This window comes from Alosa pseudoharengus, unplaced genomic scaffold (genome assembly GCF_046254945.1).
Source record: "Alosa pseudoharengus isolate Yale_2024_CS ecotype anadromous, Long Island Sound unplaced genomic scaffold, YU_APseudo_1.1 YU_APseudo_1.1_scf_23, whole genome shotgun sequence".
NCBI lineage: Eukaryota > Metazoa > Chordata > Actinopteri > Clupeiformes > Clupeidae > Alosa > Alosa pseudoharengus.
Window position 1 is genome coordinate 13597480 of NW_027468685.1, and position 18984 is coordinate 13616463.

At 43.5% G+C, this 18984-nt stretch overlaps 1 protein-coding gene across 2 annotated transcripts in view; it reads left to right on the forward strand.

Moving 5' to 3' along the window:
* slc66a2 (solute carrier family 66 member 2) overlaps window positions 1-15792 on the forward strand; it is a 30290-nt gene extending 14498 nt beyond the window's left edge. For both annotated transcript variants that reach the window (XM_076301653.1, XM_076301654.1), the window contains one exon: window positions 11788-15792. In XM_076301653.1, coding sequence (XP_076157768.1) covers window positions 11788-11995 — 208 coding nt within the window. In that variant the 3' untranslated portion in view covers window positions 11996-15792. The remainder of the gene's footprint in view (window positions 1-11787) is intronic.
* The last annotated feature ends 3192 nt before the right edge of the window (window positions 15793-18984 follow it).

The window sequence follows — 18984 nt, forward strand, 5'->3', positions numbered from 1 at the left end:
GTGGCCTTAGAAGATTTGTGTTCCGCGTTTAGCAGTCGAGGGCGGCGAGGGCAAGTCTTCTGGAGTGTGCGGGAACAATCTATCCGTGTTAAAGATCATATTCACATGTTCACTAGGCCGCACATGGCCTGTCCTTGTCTTTCCAAATAGCTTGGGCGGTAGCTGATTTGCCTTGTTTTACTCATTGCTTGAGAAAGACTAGAGAGATGGAAATCTGTTTTACTCATTCTGGAACTCTTTTTCACTCATTGAAATAACGCTAATGATTTGAAATGGCTCTCAGCCTTTCACCCACAGTGCATGATTGTCAGCGCAGAGTAATCATCCTGAAGATGCAGTAGTTAGATGCAGTAGTTATAACTACATTATCTGATGAGTAAATGCCCTAATGTTGTGTGAATATAACAAATGTTATGTAGATTGATATGGTAATGAGGACAATAAATGTTAGCATTGCTGTATTTGTGGTATAATGGCTCCATGTGTTATGGCTAATGGGGGCAGTTTAATGTGCTAAAGGCCATAGGGGACTTGGCGAGCAACACACACACACACACAACAGCCGGTCAGCACCGTATCCCATCGGTCATTACTACATGATTAAACAGGGTCACTTCAGTGCCACGGAGAGCCATGTTAGGAGGACCCCAGTGGCCTTCACAATTAACTACATTTCCCATAACCTCCTTGAGATGTAGATAGTGTAGAAAGGGAATATTCACTGAGAAAGAACTTGCTTCTGTTCATTCATTACATCTAATAATTTGTCATTGTTTTTAACTTGCTTCACATCTGAGGTTTCACTAGAGCTAATTGTCACAGAATTATCTGTGTTTATCTGGAAACTCCGCGTCTGTAAATGTACTACTTTGCCAATGGCTCCCTCAGCTCTCCATTCAAAAATGTCCTAATCTTCTTCTTCATCTTCTTCATCTCTCTGTCAACACCTCTCTTTCTCTCTCTCTCTCTATCTCTCTCTCTCTCCCCCCTCTCCTGTAATGCCTGCTTTGTGTGACATATCTGGTGATTGCCTGTAAATCAATGATATAACCTCACTCCGTGTGCAATAATCCTCCTCTAGACAACAATACACCATTACCATTGGATACTTTCCAAGCTCCAAATAGAGTCTTGGTTTGAGAAAGTACAAATGAATGCCCCCAGCGTCTCATCTTGTCTCGAAAGTGCAGTGCAGTGATCATGAAGAATGTTAAGAAAATTGCAGAATTTAAAGTTATAAATCCCCATTTCTGTCTGTGAAATGCCAACAAATTGTTTTGTGTTGTGTTCATTTGAATAAACAGACCGTTCATCCAGTGAGAGATTTTTTTTCCCCCATTAAATTTCAGTGTGACTGGTGCTTTTGGCTGGCAGCAGACCAGTCCTAATTACAGCACAGAAGCGGCCGTGGTGTACTCTAATATTCAGCAATATGACGGCTGCTCAGCGGCAGCCACGGGTCATTTACTGCCATCAAGTGGCCCTCGGTGTGTCCCTTCTTTCTCGTCTTTTCCCCTGTTCTTGGCCCGCTCTGCCTTTTTCTCTACCTTTCTCTTGCTCTTGCACTTGCTCTTGCTCTCTCGTTCTCTGACTCTCTTTGTGTTTCCTTTCTGCTCTTTTTTCCCCCTCATCTCTCTTCCTCTAACCATCTCCAGTCTCTTTCCTCCCTTTTTCTCTCTTGGCTGAGGAAGTTTGCTTCGGGCGTCGGGTTTGGGACGTGGCGGGAGAACGTGAAGAAAATAAGCTTTTTGTTGTCGTAGTGATGAGTCCTCCCCCGTGTTTGGCTGTCGGGGGGCTTCCTACTCAGCCTGTTTCCATGGGGCCGTTGCCACGGCTACGAGGCCCTGTGACGGTTACGTGTAATTGCTCCAAAGCATGGCACCCCCCCCCCTCCCCCCTCCCCCCGCGGGGCGACTGGGGCGGGAGCTCGACCCTCAGCATGGATGCTTGTCAGGATGAATCAGGTCTGAACTACCTCTTCATTTTGTGTCCCTGCCTAATAAGAATGGGCACGCGGGGAAAACTAAAGTAGGGGGGAGTAGGCACGGATGGGCTTCAGAAGGGCTGCGGATTTCTTCTGCCTGTGTGTGTGTGTGTGTGTGTGTGGGTGTGTGGGTGTGTGGGTGTGTGTGGGTGTGTGGATGTATGGATTTGTGTACGTGTGTGTGGGCCTGTGTACGTGCGAGATGTGTGAGAGTCTGAGGTTTTTGTTTCTGGGTTGTTGGGTTGTGTGTGCGACTGTGCGTGCAAGTGGAGGAGATCTCTGTCACAGTGAGTTAAGTGTATTTACCTCTCTCCTTCACACACTCATACCCACCCACCTACACGCAGAGGGCTGGAGACACACAAACAGAAACACCACACACACACACACACGCACACACGCACACACACACACACAATGCTCAGCATGAGGTTGGCTCCCCAAATCAGTACACGGGTCTATACTGTGTATGTGTGTGTCAATACATCTCTGTGTAGGTGGGTTTGTGTGCAGGGTGTCATTTCACTTCATTGTGTGTGTGTGTGTGTGTGTGTGTGTGTGTGTGTGCGCGCGCGCGCTCCCAGCTGCGTGGATGACACTTTAACAGGGACTGCTGTGGTGATGGCAGCCGTGAGAGATAGGGAACTCTGCCAGTGCTGGGTGCCAGCATGTGCTTGGTTTGTGCCAGAGGAATGGTGTGTGTCTCTTTCAGCTTGTGTTGGCTTGTGTGTGTGTGTGTGTGTGTGTGTGTGTGTGTGTGTGTGTGTGTGTTTGTGGTTGTGTAGTTTATGGATCAAATCTTTGTGAGAGTGATTTTACCTGTAAAAACTGAACACTATTCTCAAGGGCCAAGGCCTGTTTTCAGGGAGTGAGAGGGAGTGAGCGTGTGTGTGCATGTGTCTGTGTGTGTGTATTGGGAATGTAATGTTGAGTGTTGTGTGTCAGTGTGTATATGGGTGGGTGGTAAAGTGACTTAAATTATGGATTTTAATTATGTTTTTTTTCTCACTCAAGTTTCATAAATTTGGAGTTTAATTATGTATTTCCCTTATTTACATTCTCAGAATTGTATTGAAAAATAAAGGTAATACCAAATTGGCTCATTCAAAATAATTATTTGCATTGTTTGCATCTGGCTCTGCATGAACACCTGCCCTAGGAATACCAGATAGGAAAGGTAGATGCTAATTGCCGTGTTTTTGTCTTGTTACGGCTCTCAGTGTCCAGGAGGAGCCGTGTGGAAAGGTCAGCAGATTAGCTTGCCTCGCCCCATCCCTGCCAGACTTTAAGGTTGTGTTTGTAATAATTTACAAGTGTCATACACACACACATACATACATACATACATACATACACGCAGACACACACTCTCTTACACACACACACACACACACACACACACACTCAGACTCTCTCTTTCTCTCTCACTCCCTTACTCAGTCAGACACGCACACACGTGCGCGCACACACACACACACACACACACACACACTCAGACTCTCTCTCTCTCTCTCTCTCACACTCCCTTACTCAGTCAGACACGCACACACGTGCACACACACACACACACACACACACACACACACACACACACACACACACACACACACACTCACTCACAAGTTCACTTTTCCCCACTGCTCATCAAAGAGTACACTGCTGCAGATATCATCGCTCGCTGCTGTTTTTCTATCAGGCAAACATCGCTGATGCCTCAGAAAGGAGATCTTATCTTACCTATCCACCCCCTAATGATCTACTTATCGTAGGAAGGTGTCTCAGGTAGAGGACTCTTGGGGTGTGTTAGGTCTTTTTCCATGAGATAGCATCTCATTCTTTTAAGATGAAGAATTTTCCATCTTTGTTGCGTCAGTCGAGTGTCACGGAGTTGGGAACGTGGAGTGTTTTATCTCCAGTACGTTGCCATCAGATGAAAGGGATAGGGTCTTGTGGACCACCTGTAAATCCCAATCCCTTCGCCACCCTGACTCCTGCCGCGGTCCTTAAAAGGCACTTGGGTCAGACTACATGCGGCCGCCACCAAAAGCTTCAGGCCTTATTTAGGCTACAGTTGTCCAGCCATCTTTACGGCCGATGCTGCCAAAGCTTACGCCACCGGTAAGCTACGTAATTTATTTCCTATACATCTGTTCAACATCTGCATGCAGGAAGACGTGTGTATGTACGAGTAGTAGAACAATGCTGTTTGTTTCCGTTCAACTAGCTCTCTGACATCCATCTTCTGTTGGTGTGAGGGCCAGACAGTGCTGCCAGTGGAAGCGGCCTCAATTTAACGACAGTGTCCTTAACACGCTAGGAGTCAAACGGGTGTATTTGCTTCGTTGTACTCAGCCGACTGCCTATTGAAAGTCTAGTGAGGCTGGTGTGAAATGTCTACTTACTGACAAAGGCTGCCTTTGAGACATAACTGTGTTCTTTTCATCACAGGAGTGATGTACAAGAACTATGAGATCAGTTCTAGAGATCTAGTGCTTTTTTGCTAGTTACTTTGATGACAGTGTGCTACAATGGCTTCTAAGTCTGTGTCTGTGTCTGCCTATGTATACGAGAGAGAAAAAGGCTGTGTGTCTAAATGTGAAGAAGTGTAGTCTAATTTAGAGTCTAAAAGGTTTGTGTGTGTTTGTTTGTGTGTGTGTGTGGAGGGAGTGACAGACAGAGTGACTGTGAGGTGTGAGCGTGTTTGTGGCTGAGAGACTAGTGCGAACTAGATTGGACGTATAAGAGCGCGAGCATGATCCAGCAGCTTTTGGCCGTGACCCTTAAGCTGCCCTGGCCATCATAACAGACCAGAGCAGCCGATCAAAGAGCCGCTTATGTCCTCAGCCACTCACCTGCTCATTATTCCATACACGCAGAGAAAAACATTGATTCAGGTCTGGGGGAAGGTGTTTCTTTGTCTGTGTGTGTGTGTGTGTGTGTGTGTGTGTGTGTTTGTTGGTGTGAGAGAGAGAGCGATAATGGAGCAATGTAAGAATTGGTGAGGTGAGAATTGGCAAAGCTCACTGTTATTTCTTTTTATTCTGTGTGCCTACGTATTTCTCCTTTCCCAATGTCCAAACAGTATGTACAAGCCCGTTTCCAAAACAATTGGGATGCTGTGTAAAATTGTTATTGTTTTTGTTTATCATACAAATTATATATACATTTTATAAATAAGTATGGGGGCATAATTTCAAAAATAGACCTTTCAAATAAACAAAGTTTACTAGTTTAATAGCTCTTTCTGACTGAGGCCGGCCCAAAGTTGCAAGGCTGGTTTTTCCGCTTACAAGCGCTAGGGGGAAGCGAGACGGCCACCATTCACCCCAGAAAAAAGTAATGTAACCATTCCATTGACTCCGAAGCTGTTAAGTTAAGGTTAATTAAGCTAAAAAAACCTGCATAGTTCTCCTTAAATATTGTGCCATTATTTGTCCACACAGGTTCTCTCAAACTGAATACCTCCATTTGTTTACTTCGGAGAGACTCTGCCTCTCTGGGATGCTTTTTATACCCAATCATGGTGCCAGTTAACCTAACTTAGTTGTGATATGTTCCTCCTTGTGTTTTCTTTAGCATTACACAACTTTTCCAGCCTTTTGTTGGCCTCGTCTCAACTTTTTAGAGATGTGTTGCTGCCAGGCATCAATTCAAAATGAGCTTATATTTTCCATGAAATAGTCCATTTTTGATATGTTGTCTATGTCCTTATTGTATCTAACCATGGGTTCGCGAGATATGGATATTATCACATTTTTATTTTTTTTTGACATTTTACTCAGTGTCCCAACTTTGTAGAAACACGAGCTGCGGGGTCTCTGCTGGCCTTACATTTTGTGTTTCCTGTTTGGCGAGCTCCTCCGTCGCTCCCATATAGGGGCAGCTCAGCTGCGGACGGAGACATGTGCTGCAGCTCCCCGTCTCCCTGTTGGTCTCGCTCTCTCAGTCTCAGCCTGGGAGGGGGGGGGGGGATTGAGCTCATCCAAGCCAAAGTCCTCCGAGTGTTCACTAAGAGAGAGAGGAATAAAATAATATAAAAGAGAAAAAGAGAGTCTGTTGTGTTGTAGGTGCATTGGAAATGCTTTGAGTGTTGTAGGTGCATTGGAAATGCTTTGAGAGTTGTAGGTGCATTGGAAATGCTTTGAGAGTTGTAGGTGCATTGGAAATGCTTTGAGAGTTGTAGGTGCATTGGAAATGCTTTGAGTGTTGTAGGTGTTGTGGAAATGCTTTGAGTGTTGCATTGGAAATGCTTTGAGTGTTGTAGGTGCATTGGAAATGCGTTGAGTGTTGTAGGTGCATTGGAAATGCTTTGAGCTTGATGGGGTTAAAGGTGAAGGTAGCATATGAAGTATGCTGCAGGGCATGTGGCAGGCGTGGCCCACCTCCCTCTGCTTACATGCATTTATGGTCGTAGTGCATGTGTGTGGTGGAGGGAGGGTGCGAGGTTAATGGGTGAAGGTGAGGTGTCTCCCCTCGTGTGTGTGTGTGTGTGTGTGTGTGTGTGTGTGTGTGTGTGTGTGTGAAAGAGAGAGGAGTAGAGAGATAAAGATTGTTGGGGCATTGTTAAACCTTGACCCTTAGTACTGTGAAACAGGGGTCTGCACCATCAGAATCTGCCCTCACCTTTAAAATACTCCTTTTTCTCTCTCGGCCCTTTAAGCTACCGCTTAAACCATATACTGCGAGACAAAGAGCAAGCAACTTTTGTACTATGCCATACCATCCACTAGACAACAGGACAGTCATATAGTGAAGAGATTTATTCTTGTGCTCCATTTCTTGAGCTGTAAATTGCAATGACAAGTACTTCAGATGACCCACTATCTTTGTATTTGTCAGGATGAGATGTGTTTAGTGGTCTTCTTAAGGCCAGTGAGAGCTTTTTGATTTAACACGTTTGTCCTTGGTTGCTTGCAATTTGGCTCGGTTGTCATGGTGCAGCGGTCTCCTCAGCAACTATCAGCGTGTCTGGCGAATGCCAGCCTGTCTTGAAGCATCGACTGTGGTGCCATGATGGGCGAGAGCATTTTTGTTGTTGTTGTCTACGCTGTGTAATTGTCACCATAGAAACAGCCGTGTCCAGCAAGCCCTCCTTACGCTCTGGAGTGTACAGCCTCTCTGTTAACCAATTTTCCGTCAGCAATGTAGACTCATCCATTCCCTCATCAAATTAATACTTCATTTAAATCCACTTTAATGAAGCCGGTTATAAATTAACCCATGATTGTGGCAGTGGTGGTGGATGTGATTTTTTGCAATTTTGTGCCCTCTTCCCAGACTTCCTTTGGGATTCCCACTTTTCTCGGCCCCATGGTTAATTTAACATCCTGCTGGTACAACAGACCCTCACTTTCTCCTCCACCTCCAGGATGACCTCCATGTAATATTTATTCTAGTGCCACAGGCTGGACTGCATACTATAGTGTATTGTTACCTGAGCTCAGTTGTTGACATAGAAAAATTATAAAAGGTCCCATGGATATCAATAGGCAAATGGCAGATGTGAATAATTTAGCTGTCATTTAAACAACGTTATAGAGGGTAAATACACCTGTTCACTGTACAGTCACATCTCTGCATAATTTGACAGCCTTCCATTTCATATTCTGACATCATTGTTAGAACCCTGTATTATTAATATAAATAAATAAAATGCTGCTGCACATTGTACAACATTGGTCACACATTTTACACTGAGCTTCCAGCATTTTCACCAGGATTACTTTTTAAATCAATAGTTGTAGTTAGTAATCATGACCATACCTGAAGGCTGGTCTGAGATAGGGAAAAAAAGAAATGTATAAAAGAACTGATAGAGGAAGAAACTAGAAAAGAAAGTGTGTTTGTCATTCAGACAAAAAAAAAAATCTAGGAAGGTGCCAGCTCGAGACACACCTTGATGTCGTCTGAAACATTTGATTCTTGAGACTTGCTGACTCTGCAGAGAGTCCCTAATCACAATCACAAGGGGCAAATCGCACATTTGCTTCAAGGCAGCAGCAGAAGGAGCGTATGAAGCTAACTCTGTCCCTGACGTGAAAGCAGCCTCCAGGCCTGCCTCTGGGCCCTATCATGACATTCTAAAGTGCATCGTCACTCGTCAAAAGTCTATTCAAATTTAGTAGGATGTCCAGTTCACATTGGGAGGGGTTTCGTTATCAAACGTGGAGCGCATGGTGCAACAAGGTGTTCCTAGGTTTTTTAATCAGTCATATGGGTGTGTTTGGGGCGTAACATCATTTTAAACCAATTAGGGGTTTGCACCGACGTCACGTTCTGGCCGGTAACTATGGTAACCCAGCACGCGCGGCCATATTGGCGATACTCAGTGAATGAAGTACAATGGAGTATTATGCACTTTGGATATCTTACGTGATTGTAGCCGTGTCTAAACAACAGAAAAGCTCATCAAAATGCGTCTAAGATGCAAAGGCATATAGGGCAGGACTTGGACCACAAGAAAAGGCGCGATATTTCGAGAAATTACGGATTATTGGCAGCGCAGATCCATATGAGTTGGGTGAGGGAGACGAAATACCAAGTTCAACCACAAGCGCCCCCCTTCTTCTGATAACTTCTGGCATTATTGTCCCTTCTCCCTGGTTTTTTAATAACTTTTGGAAGTCGATACCTACACCAGATGTTTTTCTCAGTCTGACCTATTGGTACAACCTAAAACACGGCAATAATTAACCATTTTCCTTGACGATGTTAAGGATTTACTTCAGTCCCTAATGCTTTCTAATGAGGCGACTATCTCCAATATGGCGATGTCCAGATCTGATGACACGCCGTGCAAACCCCTAATGAGAATGACATCTGTCATTCCCTTTAACGGCGCAATGCGCGATATGTCAAATAAATGCATCGGTATTTTGGCATTCAACGGCGCATTTGAAGGAGGCTGCTTGCGAGACCGTATGGAATAGTCATTCTTAAACCATGCTTTACTAAAACCTAGCATAGCCTTCACGCATTTGCACTCGTCTATTATTTGAACTCATTGGCAAAGTGAAACTAACTTCACCAAGGAGTCAGTCAATGACAATTATATGACAGTTATATGCAGTTACTTTCACTATTGACTGACAATGGGTTACCACCGAAAATATAGGCTGGAAAAAGCAACACTTACCCTAATATTGCTCAATGACTGAATAAAACAACATTTATCCTGCAGAGGAGTTGCTTATATCTCGAGGCTTATATCTCGTTGCTTATATCTCGTCTTCATCTGTGCTCCATATACGTGTCTCTCGCCTCTCCCCTAATCACTTTTAACCGTCATTACCAATTTGCAAATGATGGTGAATAACTACTCATTATGAGATGTACAGTATTTCGTAATATCTTTATTCTAATTATGTTTCCCATTGTAATCGTGCAATTTGTAATGCTGCATGGACGTACGCTGTTGTGCGTTCATGAATGATAGAAGGATGGTGCGTGCACCTGCCAATATGACTGTTGATATGCGCTCTTAAAATAGCATATGAACAACTCACCAGTGACTTCTGACCAGGTTTAGGTGGTGTATGATAGCGATTTTTAGACAACGCGCCAGGCCCCTCCCAAGGTTGTTAATTGCCACACCCCTGGGCGCAATGCTTAAAAAATAAACGTGCAAAATACCAAATTGAACTTTCCGCGGGTGAATAACGAGTTTTACGCCATGCGCTGGTGCCCAAAATACAGCCCTCTGTGTGCAGAGAGCCACCCAACCCAATCAGAACAGAGATGAGGCTGCTGTCAGCACTATCACCAGCCAAACCCAGAATCTGTTCTCTCCATCTCTTTTCTGGACTCTCTCCATTTCACTTTCTTTTTTCCTTCCTTTCAGTTTGTCTCTATTTATCTCTCTCTTTCTCATTGTTGTGATTATGTGTGGAAATCTTACTTACTCTGTCTCTCTCTCTCTTTCATTCACTCACTCACTTACTCTCACACACACCCACTCTCTCTCTCTCTCTCACACACACACACACACACTTTTCCAATGTGGTCTCTTTAGCTAACTGCATCAGATCCCCCCCCCCCCCCCCGAGTTACCTCTCTGTGATGACTGTTCTGTCACCCAGCTCCCACCTGCCAAAGAGGCCCTGGAGACACAATGGCTAACTTAGCCAGATAGAGCCATGCTCATCCACTTGGCAAACACTCCAGCAGAGCTGTCTGGGGCTGGAGTTCGAGCTGTCAGCCCGGGTTTTTATGGGCAGGGACGGGTGCTGAATAGACATCAGTCTCCAACTGGATTTCTCCGATCCAGTCCCCCTACTCTCTGGCTGTCTCTCCTTGCCTCCCCTTCTCTTTACCCTTCTACCTCTCTCTCTCTCTCTCTCTCTCTCTCTCCCTCCCTCCCATTCTCCCTCTCATCTTACCTTCCCATCTCTCTTCCCATCTCTATCTCCCTCTCCTCTCTCTCTCTCTTTCTCCCTCTCTCTCTCTCTCTCTCTGCTGTCAGGGCTCTTGACATTGCGCTCCTCATTAGCGCCTTTCACAGGCCCTTTTTTTTGAGTGCCACCCAGACTGGCACATCCTGTGCCAGACAAAGCGCAGGTACTCCCCTGCCCTCCGCGCCAACATCAAGAGCCTCTCCACTCTTCTCACCGTCTCTTGGCGGGGGGCGGGGGGGGGGGGGGGGGGGTGGTTGTTTTTCTCTGTAGGAGGAGATAAGCTGCCATTTTGTCCCCCACGTGTCTCATTAGAGTCCATATTTAACTCTGCAGTGGACAAGTTAGTCGCATCAAGCCCTGAGATTGTGCTGGTCACCCCATAGGAAAGTTGCTGTTTCATGACAGGGGATGACCATTGTAAAAGTAAGATGCAATATGGTAATAAATACCTGAAGTAGTGAAAATGTATTATACATTTTTATATAGGTTTTTTTTATAGGTTCTTGACCATATCTCAACATATAACAGTTTTAGACAGTGTTCAGGCTGCAGTTGAAGTTGAAGACTTTGATAACCGTTAAAACAGCTGTTTTACTATCTCTACACTGGTAAGCCAGAACTGATTTTCAAGTTCTCCTTTTAATTTGCAAAGCCTTAAATGGACTTGCAGCCTTTTATTTAACTGAGCTTATTATCCCTAATACACCGGCACGCCCTCTTTGCTCTCTCAAAGCTGGTCTCTTGGTCATTCCATCTGTCAAAAGAAAATCAGCCAGTCAAACAGCCGGCCTGTGCACCCTGTCTTTGGGGAGTGGCCTTCCATTAAGGCCTTCCATCCATTTCCAAATGTTTTATGGAAATTATTATTTGACTTTGTACATGTTTGCTTTTTGCATTTGTACATACTGCATACACATGTAAATATGGTTCTAAAATGCTATATCCTCCATTTTAATGAATTTTAATTCCATTTTAAGGAAAAATAAATATATTTTTTACATTTTGTTTTGCAAGTAATTTTAGTAAAACTGTAATTGGATATTGTTGTTTGATTTATCTTTACTCAATCAAAACAACACAATTGCAATTTTATTACCTGAAATGACATGACTTTTTAATGTTTTTAAAAATGGAGATCAAGTGTTTTGGAACCAAACTCTTCATGTAAGCCTTTGTTTTGCCAAGCAAGTTGGAAATGCATCAGCCGTGCATATGTGTTTGTGCAGTGGTTACCAACAAGGACTCCTGTTGGCCTGAAAGACTTGGGTCTGCTGTGTCAAACAGAAAGGGGCTGTCCACTCAAGAAAACTGGAGTCCCCTCTCTTGACCAACATTATACATGTAGATGGAGCCATGCATGTCCCCCTAATGTCTGTGTGTGTGTGTGTGTGTGTGTGTCTCTGTGTGCAGCATTAAGATGGTGCTGATGTGGACAAGCGGGGACACGTTTAAGACGGGCTACTTCCTGCTGACCGAGGCCCCGGTGCAGTTCTGGATCTGCGGCATGCTGCAGGTGTGTGTGGACGTGGCCATCCTCTTCCAGGTCTACTACTACAGCCGCTACCCACAGAAGCCCGTGTCCCACACCGTGCACACCACCAGTGCCAAGGCGCTCTAAAACAACACACACACACACACACACACCACCAGCGCCAAGGCACTCTAAAACAACACACACAAACACACACACACACACACACACACACCACCAGCGCCAAGGCGCTCTAAAACAACACACACACACACACACACACACACACACACACACACACACCACCAGCGCCAAGGCACTCTAAAACAACACACACACACACACACACACACACACACACACACCACCAGCGCCAAGGCACTCTAAAACAACACACACATTCTCACACACACACACACACACACCACCAGCAACGTCAAGGCGCTCTAAAACAACACACATCTCATGCGCACAGACACACACACACACACACACACACACACACACACACACACACACACACACACACCGCCAGCGTCAAGACACTCTAAAACAGCACGCATCTCATGCACGCACGCACACACACACACACACCACCAGCGCCAAGGCGCTCTAAAACAGCACACATCTCATGCACACGCGCACACACACACACACACACACACACACGGCAGCAACTTCGTTACACAGCCCATAGTGTGCACAGCAGGCATGAGCGCACACTCACACACACACACACACACACACACACACACACACACACACACACACACACAGAGACTCACTCACTCACTCACTCATATACTGAGACAAAGGTCAGGAAGACTGCCACACAAAGATGACCTCCTGAACTCTTGTTACTGTTCTTTTTTTTATATTTTCTTTTTGTTAGTGAAGGAACGCAATCGTATTTATGGAGCTCTGGAAATGTTTGCGTGTTGTGAGACAGTTGGCCACTAAACCTGTTTGCATTAGTGTACTGTGCAATGTATGCATACTCTTTTTTTTTTCTCTATCTATCTGAATTTATATATTCTTGTGCATGCATACAATCTGTGTCTGTACAAATGCACTGCACACCTGGACTTAAGAGTGTTGCATTCTGGGAAGTCCTCTGAGGACACACAGCCCACAACTGATGATTGTTGCATGGACACTGTTGCCTTACAGACATTCCTTTACAAAAAAGGGCTGTTTTTCTCCTTCTCTGAGGCTGAAATGTAATGTCCCCCACTAGCTCATCCTGGCCTTGATGAATGTATGGAGATGGCTGTGATGTCGCTTTTAGGCTAGCATTGTTTTATATCCGCCAAGGACAAGACGGTCCAGTGTTTCCATGGTCAGCTGCCGCACATGCCCTCTCACCCAAAGGCCGACAACGAAGCAGGAGATGGCAGGAGTCGGCCTTATCAGAGGGAACTGAACTGACCTCTTATCTGTGCGTACGGGTATCAGGACTGTCCCTTATTCAGTCCACATGTGTAAAAGAAGAACAAGTCAGACATCTGTTGCTGAGGTTCTGTATGAGTGTGTGTGTTGTAGATGTACATGTTTATGTATGTCCATGTTCGTGCACACAATGTGTTTTGGTCTGAGTTGGAAATCTTGGGCACAATGGGAGGGTGTGTCTCGGTGAGCTGCACCTGCGTACATATCAGGTGGAGTTTCGTCCGGATGGCCAATGCTGCATGACCCCCGACCCCCCACCCCACCCCTCCAGCACACAACCCCTGAGCTGCTTTGGGATTGCTATGGTGATATAAGTTGAAGCTGCTGCTAAGTCTCTCACTCTCACTCACAGTCACACTAACTCTGGTGGGCCCTTTGAGGAGAGGAAAGGGACCCGCAAGCCTTCGCTAGAGTTGTTATCAAGGAGTCAGTTATGTTCTTTTGGAATGATGTACAAAGGATTGACATAAGTTAGATGTATCTGTCTGTCTGTCTGTTTCTGTCTCTGTCTCTGTCTCTCTCTCTCTCTCTCTCTCTCTCTCTCTCTCTGTGTCTGTGTCTGTGTCTGTGTCTGTGTGTCTGTGTCTGTGTCTGTGTCTGTGTCTGTGTCTGTGTCTGTGTCTGTGTCTGTGTCTGTGTCTGTGTCTGTGTGTGTGTGTGTGTGTGTGTGTGTGTGTGTGTGTGTGTGTGTGTGTGTGTTGGGGGCTTTCTGCTGGAAGCTGGACACTTTCAGGGACTCATGTAGGTTAAGTTGTGACAGCACCCTTGTTATCCTGCTGTTGGATCACTGATTTTTCCCCCCATGTGTTTTTGCCTCAGCCATGTTTCTGTTCCATGACCATTTTATATTCCCTTCTCTGGCCATATTTGTAGTTTTGTAAGATTTTCTTTTGTTCAATGTAAAATGGTTGTCAGGGGTCGCCAGTATGAGTGCTGTTGCCTCTTATCCACGTTCAGACTCGAGACACTTGAACCGTTCAGGGCATAAGGCCCAAAATGACCCAAAGTAATAGTGGATGAATGCCCAGCAGTTCATTCTAATGCATCTGTTATGAAGGTTATGTATCCAAGTTATAGAAGTGCAGTTGAGGGTTGCTTGGTTACGTATGTTGAACGAATACTGGTGTGTGTATATCTTTTTTATATATTCTTTGTTTTAAAATTGTTATCCTTTTTTATCCTTTTAAATTTCCGTTGTTATTGTTGTTATTGTTGTTATTATTTTTCATGTATCTGTCAAGTTAATACTGAGATTGTTATTACTGAGTTGTACTTATTCCTGTTTTGACTGTGTGCTTTCTTTGTGTTACGTGGCCATTTTGATACATTTCCCTTTGCCATAGTTTTATAACCAATGTTGATTTCAAAAACACAGATTTTAATGGGAGTGAACACTGTACCTTCTTGACGAATGATGTTCTCACTCAAGAGTTTTGAATATGGTATGCTGATCAGATGTGTAGTAGTGTCATACTGAAGGTCCCTCAAATGAACTCACAGGAAAACTACTTTGACTGAGCAGTGAGCCAAAAACAAGTCCCTTGAAGGGACTTTGTTGATCGGCCTATTGGGTTGATCATCTGTTCATCTGACCACCGTCAGTCAGAATGAAGGGGCGGTGCCAGGTTGAGCTGTGTAAAGGTTAACCAGAAACATAAGGAGAAGTTTAGGTTGAATGGTCAGTTAACAACCCAGTTTCCTTTTCATCTGTGGAAGCGGAGATCTCTCTTTGCTTTTATAGGGTCAGTATTTGCTTAGCTGTAGTAGAGGTATAGGAAGTGGGTGTCGGTTAAGTCACTTGCTCAGTGACCTGTTATTTGAGCTTATTTCTTGCCATAATATGCTGGCGTTGCCTTGGTAATGTCAGGGGAGGAGAGAGATCAATCAGGCGAATTAGCTGCCAAATGTCTTGGTGGGTGCACTCAATGGTCTGCTGCATATCGCTCCTTTACATGATCACTATGGGGTAACCATCAAACACACATACTGGACATTCCTGTTCTTCTACTTTTTGACATTATGCCAGAAAAAAAAAGTTTGTCAATAAATGATACACATTATGTAACTGCTAAATGGCTTGTATGATGAGTGATCAGTCGATATGGACCCTGATTTGCAGTGGGGGCACTGTGGCATTGCAGTTTTTATTCATCTCATGTACTCAATGACATACAAGCAGCCTTAACGTTTACATGCTGGTATGGATCTCAGAAATGTACAAACAAAATCAATGGGGTTTGCTTTATATTGCTTTAAATGTACATGTTCAAAGAGAAATATATTGATGGTATGCCATGATTTATTCACACACCTGAACATCAAACGTGGGTTACCAAAGTCTGTGTCTGTTTTAATTTGTTTTTTTTAAGGGTTTTTGTTTTGTTGTTCAAATCTTTCCAAACATACATTCCTTTTGCCTGAGAATGGTTTGTGAATATCTGCCATATGGGACTTTTATGCCTATTTATTAAAATGCGATATGGAATCCCCTCTTTGAAGAATGGTTGTGTGTGCGAGTTTCCTTCTTCAGTCTTCAAACAGAAAAAGGGCTATGAGGGGTTCGGAGAGACATGCTAGAACAACAGGTGCTTGGAGAGGATGATGCTAATTAGGTAATGTTTGGGATTGTTTCCTGCACAGCAGAAATCACATGCAAATCAGTGTTTTTCTTTCAATAGAATGACATGCAATCTTGCACCTGAAGCTTGATGGGGACATTATGGTGTAGGCAGAAATGTACTCACAGTGAATGTTTTTTGTTTTCTGTAGTGTTCTAAAAAAAAAAGTTTGCTTTGAAGTTTGCGTAAGATGTTCACTGATAAATTGAAAAATTGCATTTACTTACAATAATGTGTACTACATCAAAAACTATTTTCCTCAAACTACAAAACGACATACTCGGTAGCTGGCTATAAACAGAACAATTTAGGTCTTCTTAGGTTCTTGTTCAAGGGGTAGTCCACTATTCTGATCCATTACACTTTTGGTCATATTACTTTACCTTTACTATACAGTTATGTAGCTGCCCATTATATGTGTGTGCTCAAAACAAACACTGGTGGTCTAACACCATCGTGGTTTTGTAAATTGGATACATGAATAGAAACATACCCATAAGTGGTGCTATAACAGCAGGCCTGACTTCTTTACTTGCAGTTAATGTAATCATAAAGTTCAGGACAATTGCTCAAATTTCATCATTCATACAACAGCCAGTGTTGCAAGCATTTATTAACTGGTTGTCTTGTGGTATTTAGAAGTCAGTGAAATTACTCTTGTCTTCTAGTTTGGCTCGCAATGAATTTGCAACAAGGCCGTTGGGTTTTCAGGTTGTTTCAGATGAGGCAATATTATGAATCCCTTTTCAGAACATAAAAAAATGTACCAATGCTTCATTTTGATCTAATGTTTGTTCCCTGACATTTCTCTTCGCTTACAATTACTTCTTATAAATTTCATTTTAATTAACAGAATTAGCATTTCTATGGCATTGTTGGCCTAATCAGTAATGTGCAGTAGTCTTATGACCATTATTATAAATGTAAATGATCTTAAATGGTTGGTGAAAATTTTTTGAAATGAAGTAAATTAGCTAGATATACTAGATGACAAAAATCTAACAAATTCTCAGAGGCTATAAAGTGATGCACAAGCTTACGTCATGCTGTTCTGTCAGTTCTCATATAGGCTAACTAATGCCTCCATTGGATGGGTTTGCAAACTGTGAATGGACTCCATTATGAGTAAGACCATCTCAGTGTCTCGGAGCTTTTGTCATACTCCTGATTGCCTGCAAAAAAAAAGCACTGCTCCAGAAAGCAAGAGACAAATTGACAGAAAATGGTGGCGGGGTCATTTCGATCAGATTGCACTCAGCCTCTCCATGTATTGCTCAATCAAGACATCACAATATAATTAAAAACAGGAAACTAGCAAGTCCTGGCATCTATTATAATGCGGAGAGTACAGCAGGGGATTCAAATGCACCCTCATCTCTGATGCTCACATCACAGTGAGGTGAGAGCAGGAACGGTCCTCTAGCTTGATATTCTATGAAGGCTGAGTATGTCTAAACTTTTGAAGTGGTGCTGAGGTTCATTATTCGGTCAACTACTGAACTTTCCTTCTAAAATGTTCATCATGGCTATTTAAATGACTGACTGGCTTTTTTAAAGGTTATTGCCACTGTCGCAGAGAGTGAAATATGATTCACGGTTGGAATATCTTCAGTGTCCTCTGAGGAACACGATTATAAAAGCATGTTTGATTTGCATTACGATGTCAAGATAATTATGGGTGTGAATCAAGAAAACTTTATGAGTGCATCATGAGTAATGTGTATGACGCAGAGAGGCAGTCGATGTGTACCTGTATATGTGTGTGTGTGTGTTTATTGAGTATGTCTGTGTTTGTTTACCAGGGTCTCCAAACCAGCCACGTCTGCTTTATTCTCCATTATCCTCTGTGCTTATGAAGCTTTAAACAGACCAAACTGGCAGATCCTATTTTCAGACGTTTTTTAACGTGACAAACTGGTGGTCATTTGCTCCTATTTACAGCTGTTCATTCATAGCACATTCATTATGGATATTGGCCTTTTAAGTAGAATTTTACCCATTGTGCTAGTCCAATAATGATGTCAGGAGTCATGCACGCCAACATTGTTCAGCGGTAATCCATAATAATTGTTCATGATATTAAAAATTCTGATGTATTAATATTAATACACTTTTCTTATTCAGCTTGTGACTGCAACAATGAGCCTGGTGCTGAGGATTCGGCATGCCTAGTGAATACAATGACCCCTTTCTTCTTATGCACAAGGAATATTTAAATGGCATGCAAATAAGCTAAATATGTAACATTACTGACCTTGGGGCAGCATACATAAATAGCCTATGTTTGGTCTCGTCCACAACACTGACATAGCCACTGTGGAATGTGCCTAATGAGGTGTCTAAAAATGGAACAATAACCATTATTTGAATCAGGCCAACAAATACTAGGAAATGTTTCAATGTGTGTTCACTGGATATGGAAGAGTAATGGGAGAGTGACTTTTATGCTTCATCGTGTTTATTGAAACCAGCAAATCCTGAGTCTAAGGAGTCTAGAAGCAAGCCATACAGAGAGTGGTAGGATTCAGGCCCATGTCAAAACAGGGCTGCTGTGCATGAAGTGAACAGGAAGGTGAGTTGGCTATTGGGATGGGTTCCACAAAGATGGTACAGGCAGATAGTTTACACGTTTATCGTCTCTGCAGAGAGACACAGAGAAATGCACCTCCGCTATTGCACTCCTCTCCACTCCAGACTTCCACTGGCAATGCAAGACGCGCAGAAACACAGACCGACATCACGGACCGAACAGACCGCCAAACTCCACATTTAAGTGCACTGGTTGCCTCTGTCTCTCCTGCTACGAGCCCTCATCAGTTTAAAGGATTTTTGCAGTAGGATTAGAAATACTCTGGTAAAAAAGGGAAAAGAAAAAAAAAAAAAAAACAGAAAACAGGCAATATTTTGTCTCATTTCCTGTTAATAATAATAATAATAATAATAATAATAATAATAAAAAATGAAAAGCCACAAGGTGGTACTGCATCCAGCTTCTCCTTTTTCATTGGTCCAACAAAACAAGAGAAAAGTGAACGGCTTCCTGGTGATTACTTCTGTGAAAAGAGTCTG